The sequence below is a fragment of the Anabrus simplex genome, chromosome 1 (assembly GCF_040414725.1).
Source record: "Anabrus simplex isolate iqAnaSimp1 chromosome 1, ASM4041472v1, whole genome shotgun sequence".
Lineage (NCBI taxonomy): Eukaryota > Metazoa > Arthropoda > Insecta > Orthoptera > Tettigoniidae > Anabrus > Anabrus simplex.
Genome location: NC_090265.1, coordinates 1,103,812,041 through 1,103,825,382, shown reverse-complemented (window position 1 = coordinate 1,103,825,382; position 13,342 = coordinate 1,103,812,041). Strand labels below are relative to the sequence as shown.

General features: G+C 36.4%; 1 protein-coding gene across 1 annotated transcript in view; it reads left to right on the top strand.

Moving 5' to 3' along the window:
- The window catches only part of LOC136876547 (phosrestin-2), a 230,598-nt gene extending 228,560 nt beyond the window's left edge, over nt 1-2,038 (top strand). Inside the window, exon 7 of the mRNA XM_067150587.2 lies at nt 1,421-2,038. Coding sequence (XP_067006688.2) covers nt 1,421-1,960 — 540 coding nt within the window. The 3' untranslated portion in view covers nt 1,961-2,038. The remainder of the gene's footprint in view (nt 1-1,420) is intronic.
- The last annotated feature ends 11,304 nt before the right edge of the window (nt 2,039-13,342 follow it).

Below are 13,342 nucleotides of genomic sequence, written 5' to 3'. Positions count from 1 at the left end.
ATTCTTTCTTTGTTTTCCTTATATTTTCTATTTAAGGACAACACACACGCCCGGTCCATGATACAATGGAAATAACTAATGAAGGTTAAAATCCCCGACTCGGCCGAATATCGAACTTGGAGCCCATTGAACCGAAGGCTAGCATGCTAACCATTTAGCCATGGAGATGGACAATGTGGGTCATGACAACCCTTGCTCCTTCTCCCCTTTTTTTGAGTACATTCTTCCAAAAGTTCGGTTAAATGAATAATAATACCTAAAACTGATGAGTTTATGAATTCATTAGAATTTTGTGTCCAGATCTGAAGACTTTGAAAGATTACTATTGTATATTCAAGGATAAATTACATATATTTTATGGAAATGACACATAAAAATACTTTATGCAAATACCTTGTGTATCCTTACATGCACCTTATATTACGTCTTTTTCCAATGGAAAGCCAGCTTCTGTACGATCAAATGGGTCTTTCTAAGGACTTGATAACTATTTTTATGAGTGAAAAGGGAATAAAATATAAAAACCGAAAGGTGGAATAATTGCTTCAGTTTCACATTTATTTTCATTCTAAAATTATGCTAGATTGCTCCAGTTCATTTAAATTATGTCGCTGGATCATGCAGTTTTGTTTCAATTCTGTTCGTCTATAAAATATCCGTAATTATTTGTCATCATTTTAATATTACTAGCCACAGCTGAAGCTTCATTGCATCAAAATGCTTGAATCATGTGCTGGTTATTCATAACGAAGTAACGCTGTACATACGACTACAAGCTTCAAACAAAGTATAATATTGCAATATGCATACTACCTTCTGTAACAATGTCAGAATTTACTAACCTCTAGCGGAAATTACCATAGTTCGGAGTTTCTTATATTCTTTTACTGATATATTTGTGTCAGATAAAATATAAATGACAATAGTTTCAGAATTTTATTACAATTAGCAATTCCTGGAACATTGTCAATCTAAATCAAACCACTGGAATTCGAGTTAATCTAAACTATCATAACATAATGTGGACAATATATTTCTCACCATCGGTTATAGAAAGGAGCAACCTGGCCGATGTGGTAGATGCATTCTCGGTTCACCCGGAAGGCCGTGGGTACCATTCCGCGCCAGGAAGTCGAAAAAATTAAGAAAAGAGATTTCCACTTCCGGGAGGGCACATGGCTCTGAGGTTCGTTCGTCCTACGCCAATAATGAATACTAGGTGTTTAATTCCTGGGGGTAATAGGCGCTCAGGCGTAAGCTAACCATTCTACCCCGCCAACTGTCGAAGTTACGTATAGTAGAAGCCTTTAACTTCAACCCCTCCATGGCCTGTAGGGAGATGATTTTGCATTGTTTTCTTGGTTTTGTGAGTTATAGAAAGTGAGAAGTATATTGACTTAAGTATGCCTTCTGCTTACAGGTGTTCGTGGTGCAGCACGTTGATGTCTGCATGTTCTCAAACGGCAAGTTCAAGAATGTAGTAGCGTTGATCAACAGTAAAGAAGAGTGCCCTCTAGGTCCTGGTTCTTCTCTCAGTAAGACCTACACTTTACATCCTGCGAAGGGCGCCACGAAGAACTGGATAGCTCTGGAAGACTCATTCAGTAAAGCGGGTGCATCTCTCGCCTCCACCGTGACATGTCCTACAGACTCCCCCGAAGAACGTAATATTTTTGCTATATATGTGTCGTACTATGTAAAAGTAAAAATACTTGTAGGTGCAATGGGAGGTGTGTTAGCCCTAAAACTACCGTTTACTCTCATGCATTCGTCTCATGAACCAGATTTCAGATCCCTGCCACTCTCTCAAACGCCACTGGCAGTGACGCCCTCCGAATCGAAACAGTTAATTACATCGACGCCACCCACCTCATCTCAGGAGGAGCATGGGAAGAAAAAAAAGTCTTTCACAAAGGAAGATGAGGATCTTATCATGAAATACGAACCGGAGCCCACCTGAGGGTTGGCAAAACCTGATGATGAGGACTGGGACAGTTGTGATGCTGAAGAAGAGAAAGTGGCTGAAACATCACGCAGAAGATCACACGCCAACAGAAGACGTCATCACGATGGCCTGACTATACACAGGGCTCTGTGCTGCTTCACTGCGGAAAAGTGACGGCAGACTATGTTTGAAAAACTTCTCTCTAACAAAGTTTGGCATACAAGCAGCTCAGGTACTGTACAAGTTTCTATCCTAACAGTAGAAGACTTTTTACTCTTTGAACATTGAAATATTTGGAACAATAAAAGAATAAACTATGTTTTGAATTTGCGTTCTTTCATAACATTACCCTCATCTCCTAAATCCTGCAAATGTTTTAGTGAAATGAATGCAAACGACGAGTGAAAAAATACTGTAAATTCCTGGAGATTTAAGGAACAAACGGGCCAAAAAATGTTTGTTAGCATTGATATATCTGCACATTAATGATCCCTGATTACTTCATATATCTCTTTTATCATAACCACATTTACATCTGTTCACACTCTTCAATTGTGGATGTGTCAGTATCATTCGTGTATAGAAACTCCGACGAAAAAGAAATTCCTTGAAACTGAAAGAGGAAAAGGGATTTTAAAAGTTCTGTTAAGGGTCAGTCTACGGATTTGTAAATAATTCGTGTACACAACATTTTCAAAACAGTAATATACAGACTAATTAGCATCACACTAAATTCAAATTAAATGCTTTTAATTGAATTTATGCTGTTGAATCTACAGTTCAATGCTATTTATGTCATGAACTTGCTATTATAATTTAAGTGAGTATAAACAGCAGGAAAGGTACTAAAATTCGCAGGGTAATCACATTACTTGTCTGTCAATTGAAACTCTTACAATGAAAAATAACGATACTATAAACTTAAACGAGTGTCTCTGTGTCCACTCAATACATTTTACTTTCTAAAATTGTTTCAATTAGCTGTTCCATTCCAACAGTTCCGCTTACCATTTCTCCAGTTGGGACTGCTTTTATTTTAACACGACAACTTCTAATCAATGATCCACGGACGTTTGGAAGTATGGATTGATATTTTTCACTTCAATGAAAAAATTATATGCTGAATTAACTAGGCTGTTCAATATTTATTTTATTTATTTCCGCGATTGTCAATTCCTACATGTTGACAAAGCGGTAAATAACAAGTAAAATGAGAAATAATAGTCATTAAATTATATTACACTTTAATCGCTGTCACCAACGTACCCACAATGAATCATTTGCCCTCCCGACACTTGATTGTAGTAGGAACGAGTAAACTCTTTTTCTTGTACTGTGATTCTTTCATGTGGATTCGTTGTGGCACAATCTATCAATATTGGAAGAATCTCTCATATCATTACTTTATATCTCATTGCGTTGGTATCTTCCAACATCAAGCAAAGCAAAGCCATTTTCATACTGACTTTGATGGACTGCAGGAGTAGGACGTAAAGGTATCGTAATCTCTGTACCAAGCGAAAGAGAGCGCTTAGCTCTATTCCCTACCATCTTTTCCCCTACGATTAAACGAAGTACTCATTTATGGTACAGGATGAGTGATATTCAGAGACACGGGCTTCTCCAGAAGGGAAGCAAAATCAGACATTCCTTCTTCTAGGTGAACCTAGCTAGACAGCCTATATTTCTCACCTTTGGACAATAAAATAAAGTTTGATTACTTTCTCTGAATTTAAAGCCAAACTAATTTACTAGTCTTATTCATTTCTTTCATCATCCGTTTACCCTCCAGGATTGGTTTTTCCTCGGACTCAGCGAAGGATCCCACCTGTACCGCATCAAGGGCAGTGTCCTGGAGCGTGGGACTTTGGGTGGCGACGGGATAGTAAAAGCCTAGTAGTGAGAAGGAAGCGTCTATGGCCTTAATTAAAGTACACCCCTAGCATTTGTTTGGTGAAAAATGGAAATCCACTGAAAACCATCTTCAGGGCTGCCGAATGCCGACAGTGGTGTTCAAACCCACTGTCTCCCGGCTGCAAGCTCATAGCTGCGCGCCCCTAACCGCACGGCCAACTCGCCCTATTTTAGTAAATTTAGGCTTACAGGCTGAATACCGAAAGGTATGCATGTAATGTGTGTATGAATACCGTCAATGATAGATTCCGAGAGCTTTCTTTAGTTCGTGGCTTCTCTTGTTCACTTTACTGAGAGCTTGGTCTTTTGAAATCACGATCGTCATAAAAATTCTCGTTACATTGGTGTCACATTCACATTTTATAGGACTGGTTCTCAGGAGCTTTAATAAGGAAAGTTCAGAAGAATGGCCTATCTTTATGTCTCTCTTCAAAATACATATTCTGATACGCTGTTATTACTCCACTTCGTGAAGATTCCTCCTTAATTGGAAATTTTTGATTGGTTTGAGTGTGAATGCTTGTGCATAGTATTCCTTCTTGTTCATCATTACGGTTACAATATGTTATACTAGCTGACAGCCTCGTAATCTAGGGTTAATGTTTGTTCTCCCCCGGAGGCGCATGGTTTTATCCCGACTCATCCAATATGGTATTATAAATCCTGGACTGCTTGTTGGAAGTATTATTAATCCAAGAGAAAGTAAAATTTATCAATCATAAATATAATCTGAAGGGATTTAGTAGGGGGTGTGTCCCTATAAAAATGATCGTATCGCCTAAAGGAAGAAAAGGGCCGTTATGTAGCGCTAAGGGCGTGGAAAGAAAAGACCTCCCAGGCCTTACAAACCTGGTACATTAAGGTCATATGCAACAATATTTATCCAGAGGAAATAGTTCAAGAAATCTGAACATGATGAGTCTGACTCTATTAACGGAAGCTACACCACACTCATTTAAGGTACTAGTGGTCGCAAAGTCACGCTTTGAAGTTAAGAACCATTCGCGAATGTCCACGCGAGTCCTGCTGAGTACAGAGTCCTGTCATGATAGCTAAGCAATACCACGGAGATCGCAGTATTGATTGTGATGTTCCAATATATACGGGTCATCCCGACCTACAGCAGTCGTCTTGGCTCCACCTCTTAAGGAGTTGTAAGTGCTTTAGGCGATTTCACAAAAACAATTGAAATCCACCTTCGTATTGTAGGGATGTATTCGTATCTCTTTCATAGCAGTCTCATGTTGGAAATTTTGTACTGATTCTCCTCAGATCAATCAAAGAATTGTACTGATGATGATTATTCCTTTAAGAGGAAGTACTGTAATTAAATAAATTAAGAAAGCCTAATATTATGACTGAGGAAGTAATCACATTGACCATGTTGCACTTCGGTGTGTATATGTGCACTGAACTGCTGCCCTTTTAGGGAGGGCTAGTCTTATCATTCGTTTAAGTAAACAATTAAGAGAAACGTTATGCTCAAAGGCGGAAACGAAGAGCATCACCATGTTTATGAGTTGACACCAGTCAGCATGGTCTATGGCAGGGGTCGGCAACCATGTGCACATGTGACCTACTTAACAAATGTACCAACTACTGAAGATGACTGTGATATATGAGGTAACAGAAATTGAATCATTCATTATTTACATTCCTTTATTAAAATATGAAAGATTATTTTGTAGAAATTAGAGCAAATATTATACTCGTACTTGAACAGTTTCCTCTTCACAATAATATCATAAAGTTAAGTCAATTACAAACATAAAATACACAATTCACTTTCAGAGCACTTTGAGAAACAAAATTATAACTGTTTTATAATTTTTGACGTCTGGTTCGAAGTTCGTTACACTAACCCATTCATTAGCTCAAGAACTTTACGATTGAAAATGTTGATTTCCTTTAGATTCTCACATTAATTCCAGCTGAAATACGTAATAGTATTTAACATAAAGCCTACTGTATCTCCCTTCCTAATCATATCTCCAGGAAATCAAAAAACAAGCATTTGGTCTCATAAGTTCGTTCTTAATCATATCCTTATAAAACACAACCTCTTTCCCAAGAATCACACTGACACGTTCTCAGGATCCGCATGTTAATATGAACCCCCCCCCCCTTAAACGCACGAACTCTTCTCCCAGCCAATAAAGTATAAGTTCGTTTCCATTTGGAACGTTCGATTAGACTTAGGACTGTCAGTGAGGTGCGGCTACAGCTGGTACGGTTAAAAATGTTAAATTTCATAACAGAAAATGGTGAACAATCACTTCGTCAAACATCCTGATCTGATATTTAAGGGAGAAGTTTAAAAACAACAGTTTTTAATTAAATGCTAACTTTATTTTTTGTAGTATACTCAGTCATTTTATATAATATGCCACCAGCTAGCTATGCACTTCCCTATTCCATTTCTCCTGCATACTACTTCAGGTACCGTGTGGATAGGGGCGCGCAGTTGTGAGCTTGCATCCGGGAGATATTGGGTTCGGACCCCACTGACGGCAGCTCTTAATTAATGCTAAGGCCACTTCCTTCAACTCCTATACCTTTCATATTGCATTGTCACCATAAGATATATCTATGTTGGTGCAACGTAAAGCAGATTGTAAAAAAATATTCAGTTTCGCATGAGATGCCTCGTGGTTGTTTGCCATACGGAAGGAGCTTCCTTTATAACTGACCCACATTTCAGTTGTAAAAGTGCTGTTTTCATCAATTTAATATTGTAATTTACAGCCGCAGAAAGCTGTAATATGTTTGTCCTTCGGTACACTGGAACAGAAGTTTTCAGCAAAACTGTCCGCTACTTTTTATGAAGCATACATTAGTAAAACAAAAATAACTCTTAAGAAATGTTGTCATTTTGGAGTTTATTTTTATTTATACTGTAAGTTCAATTTTGAACTTTCTTCGCTTAGCAATGAGCCAGATAGAAACTATATTCTTGAAACTCATTCGAAACAACTGTTGCATTACTGCGGTTTTGAAATCAAGACACTGTATTCATACTGTGCCATTCCACTATTCTAGAAATTAAGCTCAATCGAATTAAGACGAACGCGATTATTAGTGATGAAGTTAGACACAACGAATAAATTATATAAAATGTCAAGGAAGTTGAGAGTAAAGTCAGAATGAATAAGATCGTGATGGCAGTGACCAAGACAAAATATATATTCGAATTGTTAAGACAAACACTGTTTAAAAGACACGAATTAAAATCTAACTCAAGGGACTGGACGTATGACGGGCAAGAAGCTGCATAAAACCTACAAGATATCAACAGCGAGAGGAGAATTCAAGAAAAGAAAGATATACATAACGTATAACCATGAATATTGAAGAATAATATAAAAATATTAAATAATACGCGTAAAATATTGAAGTACGAGACGTATAAATTGATTAGCAGCAGCACTGAAAATCTACAAAACAAGTTTGTGACTATAAAGGTAGATATTCAATGCATCGCAGCATAAACCATAAATAACTAGTAAAGCCATTCTATATGAGATAAAATTGAAATATTAGCATATATACAGGTGATTTAATAGCAATTGAGATTATACGAAAAAATATTAAGCGGAATTAAGTAGTCAAATTATGTTAGAAGGCTTTGAAAACGATATGTTACAGCTGATTTCATCAATGTATTTTGTCTCTTCAACCGAGCTTTTGAAGGAATCCATGGCTTTCTAAGAAGATTCGAGGTGGACTATCTGGATGATTCCTAGCTGAACTGACATAGCAGAGATGGCATCACGATGACCGGCCATCAGAATGACCAGAATCCAGAGCTGCGGAGGACGACCAAATGACAGATATCATTCCGGAAAACGACGGAAAAATATAAGTTTCTTTAATAAAATGTATATATCGATAAATAGAAACAAGGTTAGTATTTTGTAGTTAGAACCCACAGTAATAGATATGTGTTTAGTGTCTTCAGGATTATCTAAATATTAGATTCTTGCGAGTGTTTTATATGTGCCGATGGTACAGTATAAGGGAGCAGGTAGCCTTCATCTATATATATAAAATAACTTGTCCTGACTGACTGACTGACTGACTGACTGATTCATCATCGCCGAGCCAAAACTACTGGACATAAAGAGATGAAATTTTGGGGATATATTCATATTAAGACGTAGGTGCTCGCTAAGAGAGGATTTTTGGATATTCCTTCGCTAAGGGGGTGAAAACGGGGGTGAAATTTTAAAATGAGTTGCTCTATATCTCAAAACCTTAAAAGTTTACAGATGTAAAAATTGGTATTTAGAATCTTCTTTAAAAATAAGGAAACACGTATTTTTTTGTTTTCAGAAAATCCCAATAGGAGGGGTGGAAAAGGGTTAAAAATAGGGAAAAATGGGTTGAATGCCTTTAATCAGGATACCGGTACCTATATCTCAGAAACTGAAGATATTACAGACCTGAAAATTGGTACTTTTGATCTCTTTTAAAAATAAAGAAACACGTAATTTTTTGTTTTTGGAAAATCCAATTAATGGGAGTGTGAAAAGGGGGTGAATTTTTAAAATGAGTGACTCTATATCTCCAAACTTTTAAAGTTTGCAGATGTAAAAATTGGTATTTAGAACCTTCATTAAAAATAAAGGAACACGTATTTTTTTGTTTTCGGAAAATCGCAATAGGAGGAGTGAAAAGGGGCTAAAAAGTGGTTGAATGCCTTTAATGAGGCTACTTATATATCAGAAACTGAAGATATTACAGACCTGAAAATTGGTTTGGGATCTCCGTTAAAAATAAAGAAACACGTATTTTTTTGTTTCTGGAAAAAACAATTTAGGGGGGAGGGTGAAAAGGGAGTAATATTTTAAAATGAGTGTATCTATTTCAAAATTTTTAAAGGTTATATATGTGAAAATTGGTATTTAGAATCTCCTTTAAAAATAAATAAACACATGTATTTTTTCGTTTTTGGAAAATCCAGATATTGGGGGGTAAAAGGGGGGGAGGGTAAATTTTTTAAAATGAGTGTGTATACATCTTAAAACTTTAAAATTTACAGATGTAAAAATTGGTAGTTAGAATCTCCTCTAAAAATAAAGGAAAACGTATTTTTTGTTTCCTGTAAATCCCAATAGGAGGGGTGTAAAAGGGTGAAAAATGGGTTGAATGCCTTTAATGAGGGTACATATACCTCAGAAACGAAAGATATTACAGAACTGAAAATTTGTATATGGGATCTCCTTTAAAAACAAAGAAACATGCATTTTTTAGTTTTGGAAAATCCAATTAATGGCGGTTAAACAGGAGTGACAAATTGGGTGAATTTTTGAAAGACTATATCTACAGAATATCTTGGAAACGTAAAATGTTACAGACGTAAAAAGTGGCTGTTTGTAATCTCCTGTAAATCTAAAGAAACATAGGTGATTTGTGTTTGGAAACTCCACTTAAGGGGAACTCAAAAGGGGTGAAATTTTAAAATGAGAATTTTTACAGTTTATCTCAAAAAACTTAACATGTTTCAGAAGTGAAAAATGGTATTTTTTATCTCTATTAAACATAAAGAAACGTGTATTTTTAGCTTTCGGAAATACCACTGGGTGGAGGGGGGGGTAAAAGTGATTGAAAATGGTGTTGAATTCTTTTAATTAGGCTACTGATATCTCAAAAATGAAGATGTTACAGACGTGAAATTTATATTTGCAATCTGCTTTAAAAATAAAGAAACACGTATTCTCGGAAAATCCAATGAAGGAGGGGGGGGGTGAATGAATTGAAAAATTAATTGAATTAATTGAATGAGAATACATACATCTAATAAAAACTAAAGTTGTAACAGACGTGAAAATTCGTATTTGGATCTCCTTTAAAAGCAAAGAAAAACGCGTTTTGGGGGGAAACCATCTTGGAGGGCGGGAGTGTAAAGGAGTTGAATTCCTTTCATGAGGACACATAAATCAAAAACTGAAGAAGTTAGAGTCGTGATAATTGGTATTTAGAAGATCCTTTACTATTAAAGAAACAAGTATTATTAGCGGGAAAATTCACTCGGGGGGGGGGGGGGAGTAGTGTGAAATGAAGTGAAAAAAGGAAATTATTTTTATGGGGATACTTATATCTCAAAACTGAAGGTAATAGACGTGAACATTGGTGTTTGAAATCTTCTTTAAACATAAGAAACAAGCCTTCTTTTAATTTTTTTTTGGGGGGGGGGGTGCCGGTAAATAAACTTAACGGCGGTGGAGTGTAGAAGGACGTGAGACCAATTGATTTTACTGTTCTTAATGTACTTATAAGGATCCTCGGCAGCGCGCCGGCCTCTCACAGCTAGGTTCCGTGGTTCAAATCCCGTTCACTCCATGTCACATTCGTGCTGGACAAAACGGAGGCGGGACAGGTTTTTCTCCGGATACTCCGGTTTTCCTGTCATCATCCATTCCAGCAACACATAATAATAATAATAATAATAATAATAATAATAATAATAATAATAATAATAATAATAATAATAATAATAATAATAATAATAATAATAATGTTCCGGACCGTCGTCAAATGTGCGGACCGCGCTGGAAACGGCTCCTGGATGGGTAATGACTAAGAATGCAGTCCGGCCGCGGGTTCAGTGCCTTCTAGGCACCCAATATGACACCACGCCGGATCTCCTGAAGGATTTTATCCATATTAAAAATGATTATAGGAAAAGATGGCAAAGATTTACGGACCCAACTGACCGGGAGGAATACCTGAGCCTAGCCCGGGAAGTACGAAATCGATTGCTGGAAAAGAAGATTGAAAAATGGGAGGAAACATGCCGTAATCTAATAGAAAACGAGTCAGATCGGGAATTTTGGTGGGTTCTCGCAGAAAACGAGTCAGACCGCGAATTTCGGCGGATTATATATCTAAAACAATAAGCATTCAATTATAAATTTCAGTATAATACCGTAGCGAAGCACGGGTATCTTGCTAGTCTATCTATATATATAAAGTAGCTTGTCCTGACTGACTGACTGACTGACTGACTGATTCATCATCGCCGAGCCAAAACTACTGGACATAAAGAAATGAAATTTTGGAGATATATTCATATTAAGATGTAGGTGCTCGCTAAGAGAGGATTTTTGGATATTCCGTCGCTAAGGGGGTGAAAAGGGGGGTGAAATTTTAAAACGAGTGTGTCTATATCTCAAAACTTTAAAAGTTTACAGATGTAAAAATTGGTATTTAGAATCTTCCTTAAAAATAAGGAAACACGTATTTTTTTGTTTTGAGACAATCCCAATAGGAGGGGCACAAAAGGGTGAAAAAGGGGTTGAATGCCTTTAATCGGGATACCGGTACTTATATCTCAGAAACTGAAGATATTACAGACATGAAAATTGGTACTTTTGATCTCTTTTAAAAATAAAGAAACACGTATTTTTTTGTTTGAGGGAAATCCAATTAATGGGAGGGTGAAAAGGGGGTGAATTTTTAAAATGGGTGCATCTATATCTCAAAACTCTTAAAGTTTACAGATGTAAAAATTGGTACTTAGAATCTTCATTAAAAACAAAGAAACACGTATTTTTTTGTTTTCGGAAAATCCCAATAGGAGGGGTGAAAAGGGGTGAAAACGTGGTTGAATGACTTTCATGAGGATACTTATATCTCAGAAACTGAAGATATTACAGACCTGAAAATTGGTGTTTAGGATCTCCTTTAAAAATAAAGAAATACATATTTTTTGTTTTTGGAAAATCCAATTAATGGGGGGTGTGAAAAGGGGGTGAATTTTTAAAATGAGTCTATCTATATCTCAAAACTTTTAAAGTTTAAAGATGTAAAAATTGGCATTTAGAATCTCCTTTAAAAATAAAGAAACACGTATTTTTTTGTTTTCGGAAAATCCCAATTGGAAGGGTGGAAAAGGGTGAAAAAGCGGTTGAATGCCTTTAATGAGGCTACTTATATTTCAGAACTGAAGATATTACAGACCTGAAAATTGGTATTTGGGATTTACTTTAAAAATAAAGAAACAGGTATTTTTTTGATTTTGGAAAATCGAAATAATGGAGGGTGAAAAGGGGGGTGAATTTTTAAAATGAGTGTGTCTAAATCTTAAAACTTTAAAAGTTTACAGGTGTAAAAAAATGGTATTTAGAATCTTCTTTAAAAATACAAGAACACGTATTGTTAAATCCCAATAGGAGGGGTGTAAATGGGTGAATAATGGGATGAATGCCTTTAATGAGGATACATATATCTCAGAAACTGAAAATATTACGGAACTGAAAATTTGTATATGGGAGCTCCTTTAAAAATAAGGAAACACGTATTTTTTTGTTTTTGGAAAATCCAATTAATGGGGGTTAAACAGGAGTGACAAACTGGGGTGAATTTTTTGAAAGACTATATCTACAGAATATCTGAGAAACGTAAAATGTTATAGACGTAAAAAGTGGGTATTTGGAATCTCCTGTAAATGTAAAGAAAGATAGGTGATTTGTTTTCGGAAACTCCACGTAAGGGGAAATAAAAAGGGGTGAAATTTTAAAAAGCGAATTTCTACAGTATATCTCAAAAACTTAACATGTTACAGAAGTGAAAAATGGTATTTTTATCTCTATTAAAAATAAAGAAACGTGTATTTTCAGCTTTCGGAAATACCACTTGGGTGGAAGGGGGGGGGGGTAAAAGTGACTGAAAATGGTGTTGAATTCTTTTAATTAGGCTACTGATATCTCAAAAATGAAGATATTACAGACGTGAAATCTGCTTTGGAATCTGCTTTAAAAGTAAAGATACACGTATTCTCGGAAAATCCAATGAAGGGGGGGTGGGGGGGTGAAAGAATTGAAAAATTAATTGAATTAATTGTATGAGAATACATACATCTAATAAAAACTAAAGTTGTTACGGACGTGAAAATTGGTATTTGAATCTCCTTAAACAAAGAAAAACGCGTTTGGGGGGCGGGAGTGAAAAGGAGTTGAATTCCTTTCATGAAGACACATAAATCAAAAACTGAAGAAGTTAGAGTCGTGATAATTACTATTTAGAAGATCCTTTACTATTAAGGAAACAAGTATATTTTGCCGGAATGTTCACTTACGGGGTGGGGGGGAGGGGAGTGTGAAAGGAAGTGAAAATAAAGTGAATTACTTTTATGGGGATACTTATATCTCAAAACTGAATGTAACAGATGTGAACATTGGTGTTTGGAATATCTTTTAAACATAAAGAAACACGTCTTCTATTTTTTTGGGGGGGGGGTGTAAATAAACTTAACGGCGGTGGGGTGTAAAAGGAGGTGAGATCAATTGATTTTACTGTTCATAATGTACTTAAGGAGCCTCCGTTGCTCAGGCGGCAGCGCGCCGTCCTCTCGCAGCTGGGTTCCGTGGTTCAAATCCCGGTCACTCCATGTGACATTCGTGCTGGACAAAACGGAGGCGGGACAGGTTTTTCTCCGGATACTTCGATTTTCTCTCTCATCATTCATTCCAGCAACACTGT